This window comes from Cnephaeus nilssonii (genome assembly GCF_951640355.1).
Source record: "Cnephaeus nilssonii genome assembly, chromosome: 17".
NCBI lineage: Eukaryota > Metazoa > Chordata > Mammalia > Chiroptera > Vespertilionidae > Cnephaeus > Cnephaeus nilssonii.
In genome coordinates, this window is record NC_137088.1 from 44,346,712 (window position 1) to 44,370,562 (window position 23,851).

A 23,851-nucleotide genomic window follows, 5' to 3' on the forward strand; every position below is an offset into this window, starting at 1 on the left:
CTTATTTTTCAGATGCTATTTGAGAACACTGTTATTTTTGAATTAATTATAATCTCAACTAGTCTCTGTTTGCATTCTGTAAATTATCTTACTATGTTAGTAGGTATCAGCCTTTAGGCACCATCTTTAGGCTCTTATAAAAGAACTACAATTTTTAGATGTCCACAAAATTCTACCACCGACCGTGTGGTATCCACTATAAGCTTATCAAATCAAACATAAGTACATACCACGTGTCCCTCAGGGCTTGCTTTGGAGAACTTTAAATTTTGCCTGTGTTTGATATGAGAGGAAGAAAATGTGCCTTTGTTTTTCTATTTGTTTTTAGACTTCTGCTAGTGTTTCCAGCATTCTGTCACAGTCTCCCAGTCAGGTAACGGTGGTCCAGGCTGATGGTCACTCATCATCTAGAGCTAGTCAGATTTTAGAGGTAAGTCCTAAGTGTCATTACTTGGAATATATATGGTTTTTAGTACTTGATCACTATGTAACCTGTTTTCCTTGAAGTAGTGAATGTAAGTATTATTTTTAATTACCAGTTAATATATACTGAGTACATTGTGCTCTTTAAATGTAAAAAATGTTATAAGCTATTTCTTTTTTACACATATAATCCCTTCTTCCTAGGGGACATTTACATTTTAACAAATGTGTTCTGAAAAATAATACAGTAACCTAAAGGGATGATTCTGGTGGTAGACATTTTCATTCAGCACTGTAGATTTTTTAAAGGCCTCTACAGATTAGATTGTTTGCATGGCTGTTTATTCTGCTCCATATAGGGTTGACTTACGTACATCAGTTTTGTAGTTTGTTGATAATTTTACGTTAACAAAAGAATGAAACTTGAATTGAATTTTGCCATGTTTCCTAAAGCACTTTGACTGTTGAAAGGCAGTAAATTAGTTTTGATAGACATCATTTGGAAAAAATCTGTATTTCTGGGTGATAATTTAAGTGTAAAGTTTCAAAATTAATGCATGTAGATACTACTGAAAACTACATTAAAACTACTCATGAAGTTGGTGATAATTGGCTTATACTCTCAAAATTAGGGTTGAAGAATCTTTAATGCTAAAAATATTAAGTATTTTTTGTTAACAAAATTTAGGTTGAAATGTTAGAATATTATTTATTTTGTTGATTTGCATGGTTCTTTAGGTCATTTATTACCTTAGAGTAACCCATACTATTTTCATTAGTGCAAATAAACCATTTGAGGTGACGTTATTTGCAAATAAATATTTGTGTGTGTGTATATATATATATATATTATATAATATATATATATATTCTATCTAATAAAGAGGGAATATTCTAATTGACCCTCATGCCGTCGCAAAGATGGTGGCACCCACAGCCAATAAGGAGGGAATAAGCTAATTACTGCCCTGCCCTCAAAGATGGTGGCGCCCACAGCCAATAAGGAGGGAATATGCTAATTGACTGCCCCGCTCTCAAAGATGGCAGCATCCACAGCCAATGAGGAGGGAATATGCTAATTGACTGCCATACCTTCAAAGATTGTAGCGCTCACAGCCACAAAATGGTGGCGTCCAGTCCCCTCAGTCCCACTGGGGGCAGGTCTGGCACTACTGTGCACCTGCCTCTGGAGTCCCCCAGTCCCCTTAGCTCCCCAGCCACCCAGGACTGGCCCGAGGCACAGGCAAGCCTCAGATGGCAGCTGCCCAGCCGCCCAGGGTCTGCCTGAGGCGCAGGCAAGCCTCGAATGGCAGCTGCCCAGCCACCCAGGGCCACCAGAGGCTCAAGTAACCAGGGCTGGCCGAGGCTTGCGCTGCCGGCAGTGGCAGCAGCAGAGGAGTGATGGGACGTCATCTTCTCCTGATCGTCGGGTCGCCTCCTGCCCCTGAGGTCTCCCGGACCGTAAGAGGGGGCAGGCCGGGTTGAGGGATCCCCACTCCAGTGCATGAATTTTCATGCCCCTGGCCAAGTATGGGTAGGGTCCCTAGGCTTGGCCAGAGGGGCGATTGGGGCCCGCCCGCCATGTTCTGCGCTGTCCCCTGGTGTTCAGCACACGTCTAACTCCCGTTCAGTCGAACTCCTCCCTACTCGAACTAATCTGTAGAGGCCTTTAAAAAAATAATTTGCATATTAGCCTTTTATTATATAGGATAGTTAATGAAAGCATATGTCCCTTTTTTAATAACCCCAAACTATAAAGTTATTTATATTTTGGAGTCAGAGTTGGGGGTTGGGAGTGGGAGAAGGACAAGAAAGCAAAACGTGCTAAATCTATGGCTGAATAACCAAAGGTTAACCTTTTGCACTCGGATGTCGAGTGTGACTCGACACGGTTAGCATCGGTAGCAGCTTGAGAAAAAAGCAAGCAAGTGCAAAGGGTTAAGGAGTATGATTACCTACTTATTCTTTTACTACTTAAATGCAGTTTTTATGTATTTATTTATGAATGTGGTAAGATTCCTGAAAGATGCTGTTGAGGGAAAATGAATTGTGTGTTTTTTTTTAAAATCCCCTTTCTTAAACCTGCAAGCAGTTGGTTTCAGAAATCCCAGCTATACTAGGATTATTTTATACTATTTGAATATTAAGTTAACCTCTTCATGTAATTGAGAGGAGGAGAAGTTTGGTTGTAGGCAGGATCACCAAGACCTATTTTGTTAGAATAATGGCTGACATATAACAAGTGCTTAATGAAGGTGTCAAACTCAAAAAGAGTCTGGAGGCTTTGACTAGAAATAAATGATAAAGATTTATTCAAGGCTTTGCAAAACGAAAATACAACTAGGCAAAAACACAGAAGTGTTCTGAAGAAGATAGACAAGTTAAGAGTTTTTATAGTAAAAATACATTCTTGAGAATAATAAGTTCTGCATCCTTAGCCCTAGGATTGGTCCAGGACAGTTATCGGTCAGATATCAGGCAGTCTGGATGGTATGGAGGATGGGCGCCAGGAGATCTGATCACATCTGGTGGTCTGGATAGTGGACATCAAGTGGTCTGTATACATGAGTCCTTGAGGGGGTAACCAGGGTTATCTGGAGGTCTGATGTATATCCAGGCATTGATGTAGGACTGGGAAGTTCAAAAGTTTTAAGTTCTCAGGCTAATTAAAACCTACTTGATTTTAGTAATTTAGCAGCTTGACTATAGTGACTTCATTATATTGCTTCACTGTATTCCTCAGAATTTTGCTGTAGTTGTAGTTTACAAAGCTGGTCCATTTGGAACTCTGAGGCTGTTGAGGGTCAGTTCTCTTAACAGTTTTCTTTTCCTCTCTCTCCTCGATTCTCAATCCACTACCTTAATTGAATAGCCCTGTATTCTCATCCCTGTATTGTTCAGCCCAAACGTTCTTTTACACTGTGGAGCTTAAAACTCCTTTTGTGTTTCTAAGATATTTACTTACGGCCTCAGCCATTTTGAGAATGCCTTACCTTCATAAAACTTGTCTTTTCCCTAATAACTAACACTCCCTGAGAAGTCTTTTAAGTACAGGGAGTATATTCTAATGCAGTGGTCGGCAAACTCATTAGTCAACAGAGCCAAATATCAACAGTACAACGATTGAAATTTCTTCTGAGAGCCAAATTTTTTAAACTTAAACTTCTTCTAACACCACTTCTTCAAAATAGACTCGCCCAGGCCGTGGTATTTTTGTGGAAGAGCCACACTCAAGGGGCCAAAGAGCCGCATGTGTGGCTCGTGAGCCACAGTTTGCCAATCACAGTTCTAATGTATTCTCTAACATGGAATAGAATGTGAGGCTGTCATTCTACCAGCTTCTTATTGCTACCACCAAACCATAGTTCTTCAGTTGGCCAACAACAAATTCTATCTAAATGTTTCCTTTTTATTTTTGTTTACCTTTTTTATTGTGTAAAATGTATATAACATTTTTATCATTTTAATGATTAAAATTCAGTGGCACTAACTCCATTTACATTGTCACGCAACCATCATCACTGTCCATCTTCTGAATTCTTTCATCATCCCACTTTGAAACTACTCATTAAACAATAACTCCCCATTTCTCTCTGGCAATCACCATTCTACTTTCTGTCTCTATGAATCTGACTATTCTAGGTACCTTTAAGTGTAATCACACAACATTTGTTCTTTGTGTCTGACATATTTTACTTAGCATAATGTTTTTAGGGTTTGTCTAAGCTGTAGCATGTATCAGAATTTCATTTATTTTTAAGGCTGAATATTCCATTGTATGTGTAATACTAAATTTTGTTTATCCATCCAAATGTTGGTGGATATTTGAGTTGTTAGCACCTTTAGGCTGGTAATAGGAATGATGCAGCTGTGAACATTGGTGTACAAATAATCCCTGTGTCTCTGCTTTCAGTTCTTTTGGGTATATACCTATAGTGGAATTGCTGGACCATCTGGTAATTTCATGTTAAATTTTTACCTATTTTAATATGGTGGTTTTATATTTCTTGGTTGTAAAAAAGAAGGAAACCTTACCCTTTGCGACAGCATGGATGGACTTGGAGAGCATTATGCTAAGTGAAATAAGCCAGTCATAGAAAGACAAGTACCATATGATTTCACTCATCTGTGGAATCTAATGAACAAAATAAACTCACATACAAAATAGAAACAAATTCATAGAGAACAGACTGACAGCTTTGGGGGGGAGGTGTTTCAGGGCTGGGTGAAAATGGTGAAGGGATTAAACAAAAAGAGAAACAAGCTTATAGACACAGACAACACTATGGTGATTACCAGAGGGAAATGGGGGCCAGGAAAGAGAGGATTAATGGTGATGGAAGGAGACTTGACTTGGGGTGGTGAGCACACAATACAGTATATACAGAATATGATGTATTACAGAAATGTACAACTGAAACCTGTATAATTTTGTTAACCAATGTCACCCCAATACATTTAATAAAAAAGAAAAAAATTTTAAAAAATTATAAGTTAAAAAAAGGAAAACAGTTATGAATGAAGCACTTAACCAAAGGTAAGGCAAATTGAAGAAGCATTTGTAAGAAACCTGAAATTTTATACCTTGGTGTAGAGTTTATTGTTATCTATTCAATATGATAAAACTAAAAGGAGAAAATACTTTTTATTTTTATTTTGAATATTTGTACTGACTTACGGAGAGAGGAAGGGAGAGGGAGAAAGAGAAACATTGATGTTAGAGTGGAACATCAATCGCTGCCTCCTGCACACCCCAGTCATGGGGATCAAGTCCACAACCCAGGCATGTGCCCTGATTGGGAATCAAACCAGCAACCTTTTGGTGCATGGGATGATATCCAACCAACAAGCCATACCAGCCAGGGTGAAAATATATGCATATATATTTTTAATATACTTTTATTAATTTCAGAGAGGAAGGGAGAGGGAGAGAGATATAGAAACATCAATGATGAGAGAGAATCATTGATTGGCTGCCTCCTGCAGGCCTCCCACTGGGAATTGAGACAGGACCAGGAATTAAACCCTGACCCTCCTTGTTCATAGTTCAGCAGTCAACCACCGAGCAACGCCAGCCAGGTAGAAAATATATTCTTTTTTTTGTAGGTTAATCATTAATTTAATTAGTTCTTAATAAAGCCTTCCAAGATGAGGCATTCTATATTTGGTCATCCAGTACAAAAGCATGGGAAGTGCTCTACTTATTCAGATCATTTTGATTTCTTTATTAAATTTTTTTAATTTAATCTTTATTCAGTTTATTACAGTTCCTCTTCCCCCCCCCATAGCTCCCCTCCACCCAGTTCCCACCCTACCCCATGCCCTTACCCCCCCCCCCCCAATATTCTCATCCATAGGTGTAAGATTTTTGACCAATCTCTTCCCGCACCCCCCACACCCGTTTCCCCCCAAGAATTGTCAGTTCACTCCCTTTATATGCCCCTGATTCTATTATATTCACCAGTTTATTCTGTTCATCAGATTTTTTATTCACTTGATTTTTAGATTCACTTGTTGTTATGTATTTGTTGTCATTTTGTTGTTCATTTTTATCTTTACCTTTTTCTTTTTCTTCCTCTTCTTAAAGAATACCCTTCAGCATTTCATATAATACTGGTTTGGCAGTTATGAACTCCTTTAGCTTTTTCTTGTCTGTGAAGCTCTTTATCTGACCTACAATTCTAAATGATAGCTTTGCTGGGTAGAGGAATCTTGGTTGTAGGTTCTTGCTATTCATCACTTGGAATATTTCTTGCCACTCCCTTCTGGCCTGCATAGTTTCTGTTGAGAAATCAGCTGACAGTCATGTGGGTACTCGCTTGTAGGTAACTGTTTTTCTCTTGCTGCTTTTAACCCTTTGCACTCACTTGCTTTTTTCTCGATTCCTTTATTCTAATGCTAACCGTGTCGAGTCACACTCGACATCCAAGTGCAAAAGGTTAATATTCTCTTTGTCTTTTGCCCTTGGTATTTTAATTATGATGTGTCTTGGTGTGGTCCTCTTTAGATTCCTCTTGTTTGGGGTTCTCTGCACTTCCTGGACTTTTAAGTCTATTTCTTTCACCAGGTGGGGGAAGTTTTCTGTCATTATTCCTTCAAATAGGTTTTCAATATCTTGCTCTCTCTCTTCTTCTGGCACCCTCATAATTCGGTGTTGGTATGCTTGAAGTTGTCCCAGAGGCTCCTTACACTATCTTAATTTTTTTGGATTCTTTTTTCTTTTCCGGTTGGGTGTTTTTTGCTTCTTTGTATTTCAAATCTTTGACTTGATTCTTGAGATCCTCTAGTCTGCTGTTGGATGTCTGTATATTATTCTTTATTTCAGTCAGTGTATGCTTAATTTGATTGGTCCTTTTTCATATCCTGAGGGTCTCACTAAATTTCTTGGAGGTTTCTAGAAGATTCTTGACTAACCTTATAACCGTGATTTTGAACTCTATATCCAGTAGTTTGCTTTCCTCCATTTCTTTCATTTGTGACATGTTTCTTTGTCTCCGCATTTTGGCTGCTTCCCTGTTTTGATAAGAGTGGCCTTGTGTGCTAGGTATCCTGTAGGGCCCAGTGGCTCAGCCTCCCCAATTACCTGAGGTGGACACTCTTGGTGCACCCCTTTGTGGGCTGTGTGCACAATCTTGTAGTTAAGCCTTGATTGCTGTTGGTATCACTGGGAGGAATTGACCTCCAGGTCAATTGGCTATGAGGACCAGCTGTGTCTACAATGGGAGAACTGCTGTGCTAGAGACACCCTTATGGGGCAGGACTTGCTTCAATGGGGCTTTGGTCCTCACTGAGACTGCCCCTTGAGTGTGTCGCTTATGGATGTGAAGGGTTGTAATCTGGTATGGTCTCACACTGACCACTGGGTACACTGGCTCTTGGCTTTCCAAGGAGGTGCAAAGTCAGCCACTGCCTGAGGCCACTCAGCAGGAGCTACAGAGAAATCTGCAGATTCCTCCTCTTTGTTTGTGGTTTGGAAGTGCCCAGATGAGGCCTAGCTGTGAAGCAATGCTGGCTGCTGCTGCAGGGCCTTAGGCTTTCTTTTGGATGCTTTGGAACTCTCTGACCCAGCTGCAGTTAGTTAGGCTTTAAGTTGCAAGGGGAACAGGCCATTCATATGCAAAAGCTGCTGCGCACAGCTTGGGTGGAGTTGTAAATTGGGTGGTGTGGGGTCTCAGGGAATCACCAGGGCGGAGCAAACAGCAATGGCTGCCAGTCACTCCTGCCCCAGAGATGTCCCCGGTCTCTGTGTCCCATGGCCCAGTGCAAGAACAATGATCACTGTGAGCACCTCTGAAAGAAAGCCGCCCTCGCGTTCCTGCCCGATGCCAGACAGTCCAGTTTCTCCCTGTATGAGTCGGGCTCCCCAGAGTCTCACCTAGAACTGGAGTTCAGAGCAATCAGGAACTTGTATCTCCCTACCGATTGAAAAAACAACAGCGCACCCAATTGCCAGCCCATTTCATACCTCCGCACCTCCATACCTCCACACCTCCTACCAGTCTCAATGCCCTTTTTTCTGTCCTTCTAGTTGTAGAACTTCCATTCAACCAGGTTTCCCATGGTTCTGGATGATATTTGTTTTGTCTTTTAGTTGGAGTTTTGATGTGGTTGTGAGAGGCAGCAAGTACAGGTGTTCACCTATGCCACCATCTTGGTTGTTACGAAAATATATTCTTAATAATATCACCATTGATGAGTTGGTAGAAGATGGCAAGATCAGAGGATGTGAGAGCATACTAAAGTTCTTATTAGAAGAAGACATTTATAGACATCAAATTAAAGAGAGGCTTAAAAATAAAGTGGGATAAACTGAAATGTAAAATTAAGATAAAAGAAATAGGACCATCAATAAATATTGTCTAAGTGAACTAAAACTCACTAGTCAACATATACTGACACGTTGGAATAAAGAAATCTAGAGATTTTCTAGAATAGAAGACATACCTAATGTGTAAGAACACAGCAAGGTGGAAAATAATAGGATTTTAAGAACCACAATAAAGTTGGTATTGTTACACTAATAAAAATAAGACAAAAAACATTATTGGGGATAGTGAGGGTTATAAATATTAACAGAAGATTCAACATCAAAAAGGTATAGCAATTTTTAACATGCATGTACCTAGCAGATGAATAAAGCCTTAAACATATGAATCGAGAAATTACTAAAACTTTAGAGAAATTTATAAATTCTTTATTAAAGGTAGATTTCAACATGGAAATCAGCATATAGCAAGTTGGTTTTAATTAACATATCAGATTCTATGTCCAACAATTAGAAAACATTTTTTTCAAGCACACATGAATAATTATAAAAAGTGGTTTGTGTTGAGCCACAAAGACTCAGTAAAATTTTAAGTAGCTATTATATAAAGTGATTTCTACCTACAAAGCAAGTAATTTAGAATTTACTGAAAAAAAGATTTTTTTAAGCCACTACATATTTGGAAATTAAAGACCACAGTACTAAATAATTTGAGAATTAAAGAAGAAAATAATTGAAATCACAAATATTTGGAACAGAAAGATAGTGGTTATTTATGTACATTCATCAAAATGTGAGATAGAGTAGGATTCAAGGGAAATTACATTAAATAAGGAAATCTTTAAATCAATATGCCAGGTGCCCATCTTAAGTTAGAATTAACCTAAAACAGAAGAAACAGATCATGAAAAATAGGAGCATCTGTAAAATGCATAACTTACAAAGCTGAAAATTGCCTTTTATTTAGAATGTAAAAAAAAAATCTGTCAGGACTGATTAAGAATACAAAATAAAGAGTGAAAATGCAATAATTGTAAGTAGAATGTAAATCATTAGTAAATGAATATCTTATGCCAACAATTGTGAAAACTTAGATGAAATGGATAAATTACTGTAAAAATTAGTAACTTATAGGAACTGACTTAAAAAACTTGAGTAGTCTTGTAACTGTTAAAGTAAATGTAGATCTTATTAAAAAACTTTTCCCACAAGTGAACAAAATGCCCACATAGTCTGACATTTTCTACCAAACTTTAAAGGAGTAAATACCAAATTTATTTAGGTTACTAGGCAGTAGAAGTATAGACTAGCCCACAATTAATTTTAAAAGCCTGGTATAAACTTGATATTAAAGCCAAAAAAAATAACAGAAAGGGAAAATTAGGTTTATTTTGTTTCATGAATATACACACAAAAATCTTAAAGACAATATTAGCAAGTAAAATTCAGTAATGTGTATCATGAGTAAGATAGGTTCATACTAGATAGTTAAGGAAATTTTTAAAATCCACAAATGTAATGTTTCTTTTAACCCAAGAACAGAAGATATCTCAGTACAGTAGAAAAAGCATTTGATAAAATTCAAAACTAGTTCATTAAGAAAAATGACTGGAAATGAGACTAGAAGGGATTACCAATTGAGCATTAAAAGCAAAAAAAACAAAACCCTAAAACAAACATCATCCTAAATGAGCCATTTTAGAAGTATTCCATTTAAAATAAAAAATGAGATGCCCTGGCCTGTGGTTAGAGCATTGGCCCATACACCAAATGATCACAGGTTTGATTCCTGGTAGGAATACATGCCTGGATTGTGGGTTCTATCCCCAGTGGGGGCGTGAATAAGGCAGCTGATGGATGATTCTTATTATTGATGTTTCTATCTCTCCCTCTCAAAAATCAGTAAAAATATATTTTTTTATAAATGAGTATATTATGAACAACTTCTGCCAGTACATTAGAGAATTTAGATGAAAAATTGACAAATTGTTAGAAAGACATCACTAAAATTGACACAAGAAATAGAAAGTCTGAATGAATATATATTTATTAAAGAAATAGAACTTGTCATTAAAAACTTCACAATGTAGACTCAGGCCCAGATAAGTTTAATGGTGAATTCTTCCAGAAAATTAAGGTAGAAGGGAAAACTTTCCTAAGTTCTTTATGAGGGCAGTATCCTCCTATATAATAAAACCCTAATAAGCAAATCGACCAAATAGCAGAACGACTGGTCGCTATGACGTGCACTGACCACCAGGGAGCAGACGCTCAATGCAGGAGCTGCCCCATAGTGGTCAATGTGCTCCCACAGAGGGAGTGCCATTCAGCCAGAAGCCGGGCTCACAGCTGGCAAGCGCAGCGGTGGTGGCGGGAGCCTCTCCTGCTTCTGCTGCAGGCGGGCAGTAAGTAGCGAGGGGTCCTGGATTGTGAGAGCCGGACTGCAAGGGGGAATGTCTGACTGTTGGCTTACGCCTGGTCCGGGGGTCAGGCCTAAGCCAGCAGGCAAACATCCCCCAAGGAATCCCGGACTACAAGAGGGCGCAGGTCAGGCTGAGAGACTCCCCCCCACCCCCCACAAGTGCATAAATTTCGTGTACCGGGCCTCTAGTAAGTAAATAAAAACCCGATGCCCAAAGCTATTAAGACAAATATGTTTTGTAACAAAACCTGACAAAATAATACAAGAAAGAAAAGTGTTAAAAATAATACATCATGATGAGTTGGGTTTAAGTAATACAAACTAGGTTTAACATTCAGAAATTGAGTCACAAAATTTGTAGAAATAATAGGTAAATTTAATCACAATGGCTGGATATAAAATGAATACACAAGTGTCACTGGCACAAAATTGAAAGCTGACATAAACTGAACAATTTGTAAAATAAAAAGATAATCTCCTTAATCAAAAGTGATTACTAAGATATTGTAAAATACAGAGATGAAGAAAATTACCTAATTGAAAAGGATTTACATCTAGAATATATCTTTTAAAAAAAACAAATTATAGGAAAACTCAATTTTTTAAAATAGGCAAGAGATTTTGAACCGACATGGCTTCAAAGAGGATATATGACAAGCACATGAAAACTAGGATTTTTAGCCAGAGGATTTTAAAGTAATTTTCAAATTCAAATTACCTCTACCCACCTCCAAAAAAGTGTTGTTAGCTCTTTATTTTGCTACTCTTCCTCTAGGACAGTGGTCTGCAAACTGCGGCTCGCGAGCCACTTGTGGCTCTTTGGCCCCTTGAGTGTGGCTCTTCCACAAAATACCACGTGCAGGCGTGCACGTACAGTGCAATTGAAACTTCGTGGCCCATGCGCAGAAGTCGGTTTTCGGCTTTCAAAAGAAATTTCAATCGTTGTACTGTTGATATTTGGCTCTGTTGACTAATGAGTTTGCCGACCACTGCTCTAACTGAATACACATTGGGGGAAACTTAAGAAAAAGAAAAGAATTAAATGTTTTCTAGACATTCGCAGACATTGAGACTGCTGAAGTTCACTCAGCCTGCTGCCTGCCTGCCACTGAGGGTTCCCTGCAGCATGAAGGCCTGGCTCTCCTTTCTCCTTTTTCTGGTTTGGAAACACTTGGCATCCCACAGCAGAAAGCCCTGCCTGATGAGACAGAGGTGATGGAGGAAATGGTGGCTGAGGTGTCTGAGGTATCCAAGGGAGCCAACCCCGTCCAGGTCAAAATAGAGTTTGATGAAGGTGCTGAGGAAGCTAAAGAGGAGGTAGTGGTTGAAAACCTCTGCCAGAACCACCACTGCAAACTTGGCAAGGTGTGTGAAGTGGATGAAAACAACACCCCCATGTGCATGTGCAGGACCATGCCCCCATTTGTGAGTTTGAGAAGGTGTGCAGCAATGACAAGACCTTCAACTTCCTGCCACTTCTTTCCCATCAAGTGCACCCTGAAGGGGGCCTCAAGAAGTGCCACAAGCTCCACCTGGACTACATCGGATCCCTCCCTGGACTCTGAGCTGACTGAATTTCCCCTTTGCATGTGGGGCTGGCTCAAGAGCACTCTGGTCACTCTGTGTGAAAGGGATGAAGACAACAACCTTCTAACCAAGAAGCAGAAGCTATGTGTAAACATGAGAATGAGAAGCACCTGGAGGCTGGAGACCACCCCATGTTGCTGCGGGCCTGGGACTTCAAGAAGGAATTACAACATGTACATCTTCCCTGTGCACTGGCAGTTCAGTCTGTTGGACCAATACCCCATTAACAGGTACCTGTCCTATACTGAGCTGGCGGCACTGCGTGCACCTCTCATCCCCATGAAGCACTACACCACCTGCTTTTTTGAGATCTGGACAAGGACAAGTATATCGCTCTGGATGAATGGTCCAGTTCCTTCAGCATCAAGGAGCAGGATATCAATATGTGATCTACAGTACCTCCTCCACATCTCCACTGGTTGCTAGTGGGAATGGGCTTCTTGTGATATCCTAAGAAAACGAATTTTCTGAGAGTCCCACAGGAGGATGAGATATTTTAGAAAGCTTTATTTCTGTGGCATCAAATCTGAGTTTCCATGGTTCCATTTCGCTCAGTCCTGCCATAGAAGAAGTCCCATTTTGCTTTCAGCAGAGCTAAAATGAAAGCCAATGTCCAGAGTTTCCATTCCATCTCTGCACAGTCCAATGCAGCGTCAGGCTAGCTTAATTTGTGTTCCCAGCTGCAGTCCATTAGTCCATTGTATGTGGTTATAGAAGAAATACGGGCAGGAGCAAAGCCAAAGGGACCAGAGAGCCAAGAGAGGGAGAGAGAGAGCTCCTTTGTCTGCAGGATTATGTATTCCCAAATTTTCGCGGGCTTCCAATGGCCCTGCCTCCTCTAACCAACCCATCATTCCCTAGTCTTGAATGAGGCAATTTCCCTTGTCACCCCAACTCATTGCACATGTGCCCATTTCCCCCTTTGTTGGATCCCTTCCCACAGTGACCTGCAGGGAATGGACTGGTGGTAACCTGGAGAGTTTGAAATTGTAGCTTCCTGGTGATTCTGCCCAAATGACCATGCTTATAATATCTGGCCTCCCTTTTGCTCCTTTTCTATTATTAATAACTACCTAATTACAACAGCATCACTGGATTCTCTCTTTTTAACCTTCCCCTTCCCATTGCCTCTAGTATTTAAGATGTTTGGGTGTTTTGTTGTTTTGCCTGGGGATACTAATATAGATTTAAATGAACACATTAACGTTGATAAAAATGGAGATTGTAACCAAGTCATGACATCTTGGTTGTAACTCCGCCCCTTGCTCAACCACTAACCATCCCATTTTTCTCTGGCCATTTGAAGCACTGCCCATTGTTTTAGTGGCAGATAGGTGGGAACTTTGATCAGCTCACACCTGCCATCAACCCTATTGCATCTTCATATTTGTTAGGGTTGCTGAAAGAGGAATGCATGAGGCCAAAAGGGGTAAAGAATTATGAATGTATTAGTCATCTGGTAACCCAGATGGGCTGAACCCCAAAATGGCACCAGCCCCCAAAGACAGGGAGTCAGAGGTTTTTAAAGCACTCTAGGCAGGCTTTCTCTGGGTGGAGAATTCTCTATGCAGGTCCAGATTCTGGGAGAGATAATGGTCTTAGCAAGTGGAATGTGGTCTAAGCAAGTGGAATGTCCATTGTGAAGTGGCCTAAAGGTCAGTTCCCAGGGGAGGGGTTATCGATTCAATTATTTGATCAGACTTAACATTCTAGCCTTTTTGTTTTATGGAATATGGACGATGGTCATATCTTTCATAATTCCTGCTGATGTGGGACGTCAAGATCATAGGGGGATGGAATTTGATAGTAGCTGGCTGGATGAGGGGTCGCAGCAGCATGATTTCCCCAAGAGACTGGTTGGTGAAGGCTCAAAAACGGTCCTGTTGAGTGACTTGGGAGGTAAAAGCTGGTCCGAGGTTGCCACAGCGTCACTTGTCTAGTTTTGCTGCTTTTCTGGGCTTGGAGCTGAAATACAACTGAGGTCTAGATGTTATCTTTAGGGAGGAAACGGTCAGGGGTCTAAATTGCCTGACTACTGATATAAAAGGGGAGGAGAGGTTACCCTGGGGGTGAGGTTATTATTTTCCCAGTTTTGCCCCTTGCTAGGCATCCAGAGCTTTCTTGTAGGTCCTGAGACAAGATTTCAACATAGGATGAGCAGTGGTTAGACTCCCTATGGCAGTTTCAACCCTTACTGTGATGCCCAGGGTTATTAGAAGAGGGATTATCTGGACTCCTCTTTTGTGTCAGATATGGGGACAGGTAAAGACTGATTATTGGGGGCTACATCTACAATGGGTGAGAGATAGACAAAGGTACAGCTTTCTGTCCAGTTGATCAGGAGGCAGATGTATGGGTTTTCCTCACAGAGGAGGAAAAACCCCTGATCATGGAGACAAGCTGAAAGGTATAGAAAGAAGAGGTGGACTAAAGGGTATGAGGTTTTTTTTCCCAGTTCAACACACCCAAGTTGAGAGGGTACTCGTCATGGAGCTACGGATAATGGGTGACAGATGAGTGCTTGAGATTCTATTGCAGTGAAAGTGGGCAGGAATGCTACAATGGGCTGTTATCCAAGGGAAAAGAGAAAGGGAAAGGAAAGGAGCAGGTGAAGCCTGGGGTCTGTTGTGGCTGGATAAGAATGGAAAAGAAGGGAGGCTTGATTTGCCTGGGCTGTAGAATAATTACCTAGAAGGGTGTCTGCCTTTTTGAGAAATATAGTTCCCTTTTCCTTTTTATAAGCTAGAGCAGTGGTCGGCAAACTCATTAGTCAACATAGCCAAATATCAACAGTACAACGATTGAAATTTCTTTTGAGAGCCAAATTTTTTAAACTTAAACTTCTTCTAACACCACTTCTTCAAAATAGACTTGCCCAGGCCGTGGTTTTTTGTGGAAGAGCCACACTCAAGGGGCCAAAGAGCCGCATGTGGCTTGCGAGCCGCATGGTGCTAGAGTGATTTTTGCATGATTCCGTCTCTTGATTAGTATAGGGATGGTGGTATGCACTGAAGAAGAGTGCAAAAGGCAAAGCCAGGAATCCCTGGCAAAGGTTGAATTGGTCTGGTTTAGGAGGTAATGGGTAAGGTTAAGTGTTCATTTGAGATGAATGGAGGTGAGAAAGTTCCTTATGGGTGTAGGAGAGGAGGGTTGGTATAAGATGAGAAGGAGAGCTAATCCCCACTTTCAGGGTCGGGATTGTCCCAAGGAGAGGGAAAGGGTTTGTTCAGGACCTATAAAGAAGGAAGTCTCATCCCATGGGTAATCGAAGTCCCCTTGTAAAAGGAAGTCCCGTAGAAAGGTGAGAATCCTGATGTAAAGGGAGGGGGGATAGTAGCTAGTACCTGGAGAATTGTCTTGGGAGAGGAGGTGGGCTTTCCGGGAAGTCAGGGTTGGTAGGGTCAGTACATAGGGGTCACGTGCATGGGTGCTCACTCATTCGTCCTCTTCCTCCGAGATGTGGGCAAGGTGGAATCTGATGGGCCCAATCTGGTGGCTGTAAAGTTGGGGGACTCCAGCTCATGTGATTGAGGTTTTCCAGGGATGGGTTTTAATCTGGAAAGGGAGAATCATGGAGTATGCCCGGATAGTTTAGCTGCCATTGGGGCAGTTAAGAGTATCTGATAAGGGCCTTGCCGTCAGGGCTGTAAATTATTGATGGATCCCTTTAGGAGGAGAAGGGGGGATGTCTCCTGTAAAGGTTGAGGGAAGACCTGATCAGCATGTTCTTCAGTAATTGTATGATGAGATTTAAAATGGGGACTTGGTCTCTGAGAGGGATCTCTGTGGAAGGGAAGTTTCCTAATAAGAAGGGTCTTCCATACATGAGTTCAAAGAGACTAAGAAAGGAGGGTGCATGGGGGGATTGCCCTGATGTACATAAGGGCTAGAGGTAGGAGAGTAGTTTAAGGTTCTTTAGTTTTGAGAGTTAATTCCTTAATTAAGGAATTTGCCTTTTCTACCTTGCCTGAAGATTGGGGCTGGTGGGGGAAGGAGGTGTAAGTTCCACTGGATGTTCAGAGTGGAGGAGACCTGTTGAGTCATTTGAGATATGAAAGTAGGTCCATTATCTAATTGTAATGAGGTGGGTCAGACATAGTGGGTAATGGCTTCTACCCAGCCTGAGACTGGGTTAAAAGATATTTGGTTCTTTTAATAGGGGGCATGCAAGTGAAATCAATTTTCCAGTCTTGTCCAGGGATTTGGCCCCTTCGCTGTGAGTGGGGAAAGAAGGAGGTCTAACCTGTCCTTGGGGAGACACTGAGTAACAAGTAGAACAGGTTTTGGTGATATCTTGCAGTAGGGAGGCTAGGCTAAGACATGTGATGAGGGGGTTAAGGAGTTGTAAAAGCAGTCTTTCCTATATGTAGGGAATTGTGAATAGCCCGTAAGATATTGCGGGCCTGTCCCTGGGGAAGGATGTATTTTCCCTGAAATTTTAACCATGGACCTTCCTAAGTGGCCCCAAGAACTAATAGGACTGAATTCCTCTGGAGTGTATTAGGGTGTTATATGAGGTATAGCTAATAGTTGGGGAGATGGGGGGCTTCCTCTGAGCCGCTGCCTTGGCTTCCTGGTCTGCTTTGTTGTTTCCCTGTATTACGGATTCATTCCTGACTTGGTGTCCTTTGAAGTGTATGACTTTTAAGAAGGCTAGAAAAGGGGAGAGAGGTTCCTAAATACCAAGCAGGAAGGCCTATTGAGGCTTTCAGTGATAGTGTCAAGGACTGTGAATGAGCGGTGGAAATAAAGAAAGTCTGGGTCCTGACTGGTTTGGCTCAGTGGATAGAGCGTCGGCCTTCGGACTGAAAGGTCCCAGGTTCGATTCTGGTCAAGGGCATGTACCTTGGTTGCAGGCACACCCCAGTAGGAGGTGTGCAGGAGGCAGCTGATCGATGTTTCTCTCTCATCAATCTTTCTAACTCTCTATCCCTCTCCCTTCCTCTCTGTAAAAATGCAGTCCTACCTTATAATAGAGAAACATGCAAATTGACCGCACCTCCGCTATGCCCACAGCCAATCAGAGTGAACAAGATGGCGGTTAATTTGCATATGCGGGCGCTGAGCGGCCTGGGTCCTGGAAACATCCTCCGGACCCAGGCCACTCCTAGCCTGTAGGCCAGTGCTTAGGTCCTGAGCGGCAGGGGTCCCAGAACGCCCCCTGGCCACTCAGAGCCTGTGGGTGTAGGCGCCAAGCAACCTGTCGGGCGGAACATCCCTGCGTCGTTAGCGACGCGGGGATGTTCTGCCCTGCCCCAGCCAGGTGCCCAGGACCGGGGGCTGCCGCTGGCCTCTGGGGTGTGCCGAGACCCTGGCGGCCACTGCTGTGTGCTGCCCGGGTTCCCTGCAAGCCCCAAGCCTGAGGCCCTGGTCAAGGTTGGCTGCTGGCCTCCCCAATCCGCTTGCAAAGGCTCCTGCACAAAGCAGCGGTTTGGGGCCACGCCCCCAGCCAGGCGCCCAGGACCAGGGGCTGCTGCTGGCCTCCTGGGTTTGCCGAGACCCTGGCAGCCACCGCTGCATGCTGCCCAGGGTCCCTGCAAGCCTCGAGCCTGGGGCCCATGGTGGGGCTGGCTGCTGGCCTTGGGGCATTTGGAGACGGGGATGTTCCCGCCCCGCCCCAGAGGCTTTCCAAGCTCCAGCACCAAGTGGCAGATTGTGTCCATGCCCCAAGCCTAGCGCCCTCCACAGGGGGATGGCTGCTGGCCTCTGGTGTGTGCGGAGACCCCGGCAACCACCACCGGGTGGCAGGGACATGCCCCTAGCCCAGTGGACACAACCCAGGGGCTGCATGAGCTGCAGAGGATACACCTTTTTTAAAAAAATTTTTATTGATTTTTTTTTTTTTTTTTTACAGAGAAGAGGGGAGAGGGATAGATAGTCAGAAATATCAATGAGAGAGAAACATCCATTAGCTGCCTCCTGCACACTCCCCACTGGGGATATGCCTCCAACCAAGGTACATGCCCTTAACAGGAATCAAACCTGGGACCCTTCAGTCTGCAGGCCCATGGTCTATCCACTGAGCCAAACCATTTTGAGAGTAAATACCTTTTCTGACAACTCATTGGCTAAACTCCCTGTAGGCCACCAATTGCAGTGTTCTTGGTAATTTGGGTTATAAGAATCCAAGAAGGTAATCTAGGGTTTTTCCACCACATTCTTGAAGGAAAAAAATGAAGGTCCCTTGAGGGGTCCCAGATTGGAGAGACTGCAGGCTGGGCTGAGGGACAACACCCCCCGCTACCCCCTCTCCCCGCCGTGCACGAATTTCGTGCACTGGGCCTCTAGTAAAATATATTTTAAAAAAAGAAAGAAAAAAGAAAGTCTGGGATCAGATATAAGGGCATAAGCAACAGGAAAGAGCCTGGGTTGGGCTGCTTTAGCTTACTTGGAGAGAAGGGGTCCCTTTGGACATCAGGGGTGATCAGGTCCTGACTTAATGGACAACACAAACCTTCTACCTATTCACAAATAACCAGCTTTAGTCAAAAAGTAAACAGCCAGCATTTACATTTATGAACACACTTTAAACACACTCTTACTTTCAAGAAAATATACATTCAACAAAGTACAAGAGATCTTCTGTAATAAAAACTAAGGGCAGGTGAATTAAAACTTGTCTAGCAATCAATGTTTCAGTATTTATGTATTTAAAAATATTTAGATGTTTATCATTTAACCCAGCCATCCTTCAAAGACTTTAAGTTATCAAGACTTTGGAAAATTATGTATAGGCATTTGAGACTGGAGAAAAGGCAGGGGGAGGAGAGAGCAGGCCCAGTAGCCTGTTCTAGGACTGCAGTTTCCAGGCTTCTAGCAGCTTGGATTTAAAACTGCCACATTTTTCCTTAGAGATAAAACATGCTAAGGTTTGGGTGATAATGAGTTCAGCAGGACAGTAAGCGTTTGCAGTTTTGTAGTAAAGACAGCCGTTCTTTGGGAAGAGGGGGTGAGAAGGTCCTGACGTGAGAGCAGTTTTCAGAGCATTAAAGGGTGAGAGTGCTGGCCTTGGAATCTAAAGGCTTAGTGAGGGGGTCCCTTCGCCATGTCATGTCATAGAGGAGCTTTGCAAGAAGACTGAAGTTAGGAACTCAGAGGCCAGAGTACCCAGCGAGCCTGAGAGAGTATTTCCTGTTTAGAGGAGGGGACAGTCATTTAGGAGATAAGGCCTTTACATTCTAAGGAATGGTGTGGCTTTGTGGGGTGAGAGTGAAACTGAGGTAGGTGACTGTCATTTGGGACAACTGGGTTTTATGAGGGGATGTGTGGTAGCCCTGGCCACACACCGAGGTAGAATGGGAAAAGAGTGAATGGGGGTATTTAGTAAGATGCAGTGTAGAGGTGAGGTGGCTAATGACTGTGAGGCTAGTCTTTCAACCCCTATAATAGAGACTGAGAAGGAGACAGGGTCCCAGCGAATTTGGAGAGGGCAGAATAAGTGGCCCCATGTCAATTAAAACGAGATTGGCTTACCTGCCACTGAAGTCATTACCCGCCCGAGGCTCTGTCCTGGTGATGTAAGTCTGTGGGGCCTTGTCAGGGCCTGGGCAGCTTGAGTCTTCAGTGGCCAGTCCCAGGAGGTCTGGGAGCTCCAAACCGGATCTAGAGGGTGGCCTTGCTGAGGTCTAACCTGGAGGGGCCAGACTATAGTCTGATTTCCAGTGGCCTTCCTTTCCTCACCTTGGGCAGGGCCCAGGTGGGGGTCTCGGGCTTGGGCAGGACTTGATTCAGCATCCTTCCTTGTTGCATTTAAAGCATGGGCCCAGAAGGGGCTTAGCCCCTGGCTTACCCTTGGTTGGAGGACCAGCACTTCATTTGGGGTTCGTGAGAGCGGTAGCTAGGAGCTGAAAGGCCTTCGTCTGGGCCTCAGCCTTGGCCTGATTTCGCCTCTGTTTTTGGATTTGGGTCTCCTCGTCTCTATTATTAAAAACCTTAAAAGCCAGGTTAATGAAGTCTTTTTGAGGGGTTTGTGGACCTGTGTCTATTTTTTGAAGTTTATGGTGTATGTTGAGGGCTGATCGGGATATAAAATGGGTGTTCAGAAGAAGGGCTCCCTCTGGGGAGGTGGAGTCTCAGGTGGTAAATTTCTGTAAGGCCTCCATGAGGTGGAAGAGAGAGAGAGCTGGGTTTTTGTCAGGGCCTTGAGTGATTTCATTAATTTTGTCATAAGAGGCTGTTGAGGAGGGTGGTCTTTGGGTATTTGGGCCTGAGAGCAAGTGTTAGGTGGGAAAAGGCTATTTTGGAGCTTGCATTCTGGGGACTTGGGCTCTCAGGGGCTGGGGGAGAAGGTGGTTGCTGGTTAGGAGGGTCTGGGTTTTGGGGATCAACTGCAGGTGAGGGAGAGGATGTGTAAGGGGGTAGAGATTGGTGGTCTGCTGGGTCAAAAGTGGATTCAGAATTAGAAGTGTTAGGGGTATGATGTTTTGTGTGAAGGAGAAAGATCTGATGGGTAGAGCAGGACTGAAAGAGGATTGGGACTGAAGGGTGAAAAAGGCCTAGACATAGGGAATCTCTGACTATTTTCCATTGCAATGATAGCAGTTATCTAATTGTGCAATGTGTTAAAATTAAAAGTGCCATTTGAGACTTATTATCTAGTTTATATTGTGGCCAAACAGTGTTACAAAATAAAATAAGTTGGTTGGGCATGATCTCGCTTGTGAGTGTGCAGAGGGAGTGTTAGCGTGGCTCACGAGAGAGGAAGGGTGAATGACAGACCACAAATCCAAAGGTGACTGTTTAGGTCTGGCGTCCCACTGCTAAACAAATCACCATGTGAAATGAGAGGTGACCTTCTGGACTGGGCGTCCCCAATCTAGAAAGACCCAAAGCCAAATGGCTCAGGAGTCTTCTGGTCTAGTGCTAGGACTTTTGAGACAAGAGACTTTTGATAAGTTAGTGAGCGAGAGTGGGCAGAAGACTTGAGACAAGGGAAATTGTGGAACATCAGTCACCTAGAGAAGATTGGCTGGTGTGGGATGGAGGGACAGCAATGGAGAAGGAGAGATTCTGGATCCAGCATCCTCCTTGGCTGGTTTGGGAGGGTCCATAAGGGAGAGAGGCCTAATCGAGGCTAGCAATCGAGTCACCCGAGTAGGATTCAGAGGTAAGCCCAGGTTGAGCTGCTGCTGCCTACTGCTCTCCGAGTAGCAAACTCAGGATGATCAAAGCTGGGACAATGGCTCCCCATCCCAGTGGAACCCTCCCAGGTTTCAGCACCAAATATTAGGATCCCCGAAGGAGAAATGCACAAGGCCAAAAGGGGTAAAGAATTATGAATTTATTAGTCACATGGAAACCCAGATAGGCTGAGCCCTAAAATGGCACCAGTCCCCAAAGATGGGGAGTCAGAAGTTTTTAAAGGAATCTAGGTTGGCTTTTTCTGGGCGGAGAATTCTCTGTGCAGGTCCGGATTCTGGGAAACTCCAGAGGGGAGAGAGAATGGTATTAGCAAGTGGAATGCGGTCTAAGCAAGTGGAATATCCATTGTGAAGTGGCATAAAGGTCAGTTCCCAGGGGAAGGGTTATCGATTCAATTATTTGATCAGACCTAACAATTTTTGCTCTCTATTTTCCTGTTTCAAACTAATGCTCACCAAGTGTGACTTTTGTTAATTTTAAGTGTTAAAATTATTTCAGGGTGGTGGCTGGGGGGAGAGAGGTCTTTCCCACATAACCTGAAGGTAGGCAAAGGGAAGTAACAGACATGTGAGGTTGGCAAGAAGGTTTCTGGGCCTAGATGATCAGTGGGGGAAGAATTCCCTGGAAAATCTACCAACCAGAATAGCAGACAACTAGCCTTGCTTGCCTGGGCTGGCTATGTTAACAAAAATATATATGCTCTCACTTAAACCCAGTTCCTCACCATTTTCCTTCTCATTTTCCGGTGCCATTTTTTCCCCCATCATTTTTTTTCCAACACACTTTTTCAACACCATCAGTTCTCTGGAATCCACCAAGCCTGAGGGGCGAGGGGGATTGAATCACCACATCCTACTGTCTTTGGGAGAGGCAGGACTGGGAAGCTGTTTCAGCCAGGAAAGCCAAAATCAAGAGTGAGGGGTAGGCCCGGCCAGCATTGCTCAGTGGTTGAGCATTGACCTATGAACAAGAGGTCACGGTTCCATTCCTAGTCAGGGCACATGCCGGGACTGTGTGGGGTGGGGTGTGCAGGGGGCAGCCAATCAATGATTCTCTCTCACTGATGTTTCTATCTCCCTGTCCCTTCCTCTCTGAAATCAATAAAAACATATTTCTTAAAAAGAGTGAGGTATAGAAAGTTGTAAAATGGAAAAAGTGGAGTTCGTGAATTGGTTTTGTTTTTAGAGGTGTTTTGTGTTTTTGTTTTTTTTTTCCAGTTTTGGATGGCTGTCATGAGAAATGTTTCCTTTGCTTTCTAGCATGTTCCGTCTTTCCTCCCCCCAACCCTTCCCCCACTTTTTTTTTTTTTTTTATTCAAGAGAAACTTCAAAGTCAGTGGGGTCAGATCATACAGGTTGAGAACTCATTCCCCTCCAAGCATTTCATGAAAAAGCTGCTTATTAATCATGCAAACTATCACCAGGATGTGGAAAGTTTGACAAATATTTTTAAATAAAAGAAACAACTTAAAAGAAAAAAAAGATTTCAACTGAAATGAATTATTCAGGTGGCAAGCAAGTAGGTGGTAATGGCTTTGTAAACATCCATGAATAAGAAATTGAAGACTGCTCTGAGCAGTGTGCTCAGTTGGTTGGAGCATCACCCCATACACCAAAAGGTAGCAGGGGTTAGATCCCTGTTGAGGTGTGTGTGGGAGGCAAACTATCCATGTTTTTCTCTTTCTTAAAAAAAAAAAAGAAATTGAAGACTTAATTGAGAGAGCTGATTATTAAATTTCCCACTCGGTTGTGTAAATATATGTGTATAAGACATTTTTTTGAGCAATTTTAGGAATTTTCAAGGTATTTTTGATTTGTGCTAAATAATTTGCAGCTCTACTGAAATTTGAAACCAGATCTGGTTACATCAGACTTCAGAAACTGATTACAGAATTCTAAGATAATACGGTGCCAGAGTTGAGAATTTCTTACAAGGAGTTCAAAGGGCCCACATGTTTTTCTTTTCTATTTTGACTTCTAAAATAACATTTCTAGAGATAGAAGACTTGTTGAATCACTTACCTGAGGATAATCTTCCTTTTGAAGTTTCTCTTTTAGGCTTAAATAAATATGATGGTTTTATTTTAATCTGTTAACGATATGTAGGCGTACCTGAGATATTAAAAGATTTTCTTTTTGTATAAATATTTCCTTTGATGAAAGTAATTGTTTGTAAACTATGAGCTTTTGTCTTTGTTTCTGGTATAAACAAGGGCAGATAGTAACATTTGGAGGTTTATTGCCATTGTATTCTGTCAAACTATTTAGAATTACATCTTGCAGTTATTTCACATAACAAAATGCTTGTTGCTTAGCTGTTGCATTTAAGGCAATTTGAGTAGAATACAGTACATTCTTTTTGTTAGAGCATACTAAACTCTCATAAGGTAAAGCAACAACAAATTTTTATAGTACTCTATTTTTTTTTTTGCTTTCTTAGAATTCAAAACTTAATCTGGACACTATAATATTAAGTTGTTAATTTCACTTTTTAATTTTTTTGAGAGTGGGAGG

General features: G+C 42.4%; 1 protein-coding gene and 1 pseudogene across 6 annotated transcripts in view; both read left to right on the forward strand.

Annotated features, from left to right (window-relative positions):
- CCDC66 (coiled-coil domain containing 66) overlaps positions 1–23,851 on the forward strand; it is a 70,313-nt gene that overhangs the window by 18,332 nt on the left and 28,130 nt on the right. For all 5 annotated transcript variants that reach the window (XM_079794727.1, XM_079794728.1, XM_079794729.1 and 2 more), the window contains exon 8: positions 329–430. In XM_079794727.1, coding sequence (XP_079650853.1) covers positions 329–430 — 102 coding nt within the window. The remainder of the gene's footprint in view (positions 1–328; positions 431–23,851) is intronic.
- LOC307113241 (SPARC-like) lies at positions 377–14,982 on the forward strand (annotated as a pseudogene). Its single transcript, XR_013815285.1, has 2 exons — positions 377–430; positions 11,664–14,982. The product of XR_013815285.1 is annotated as an SPARC-like (transcript).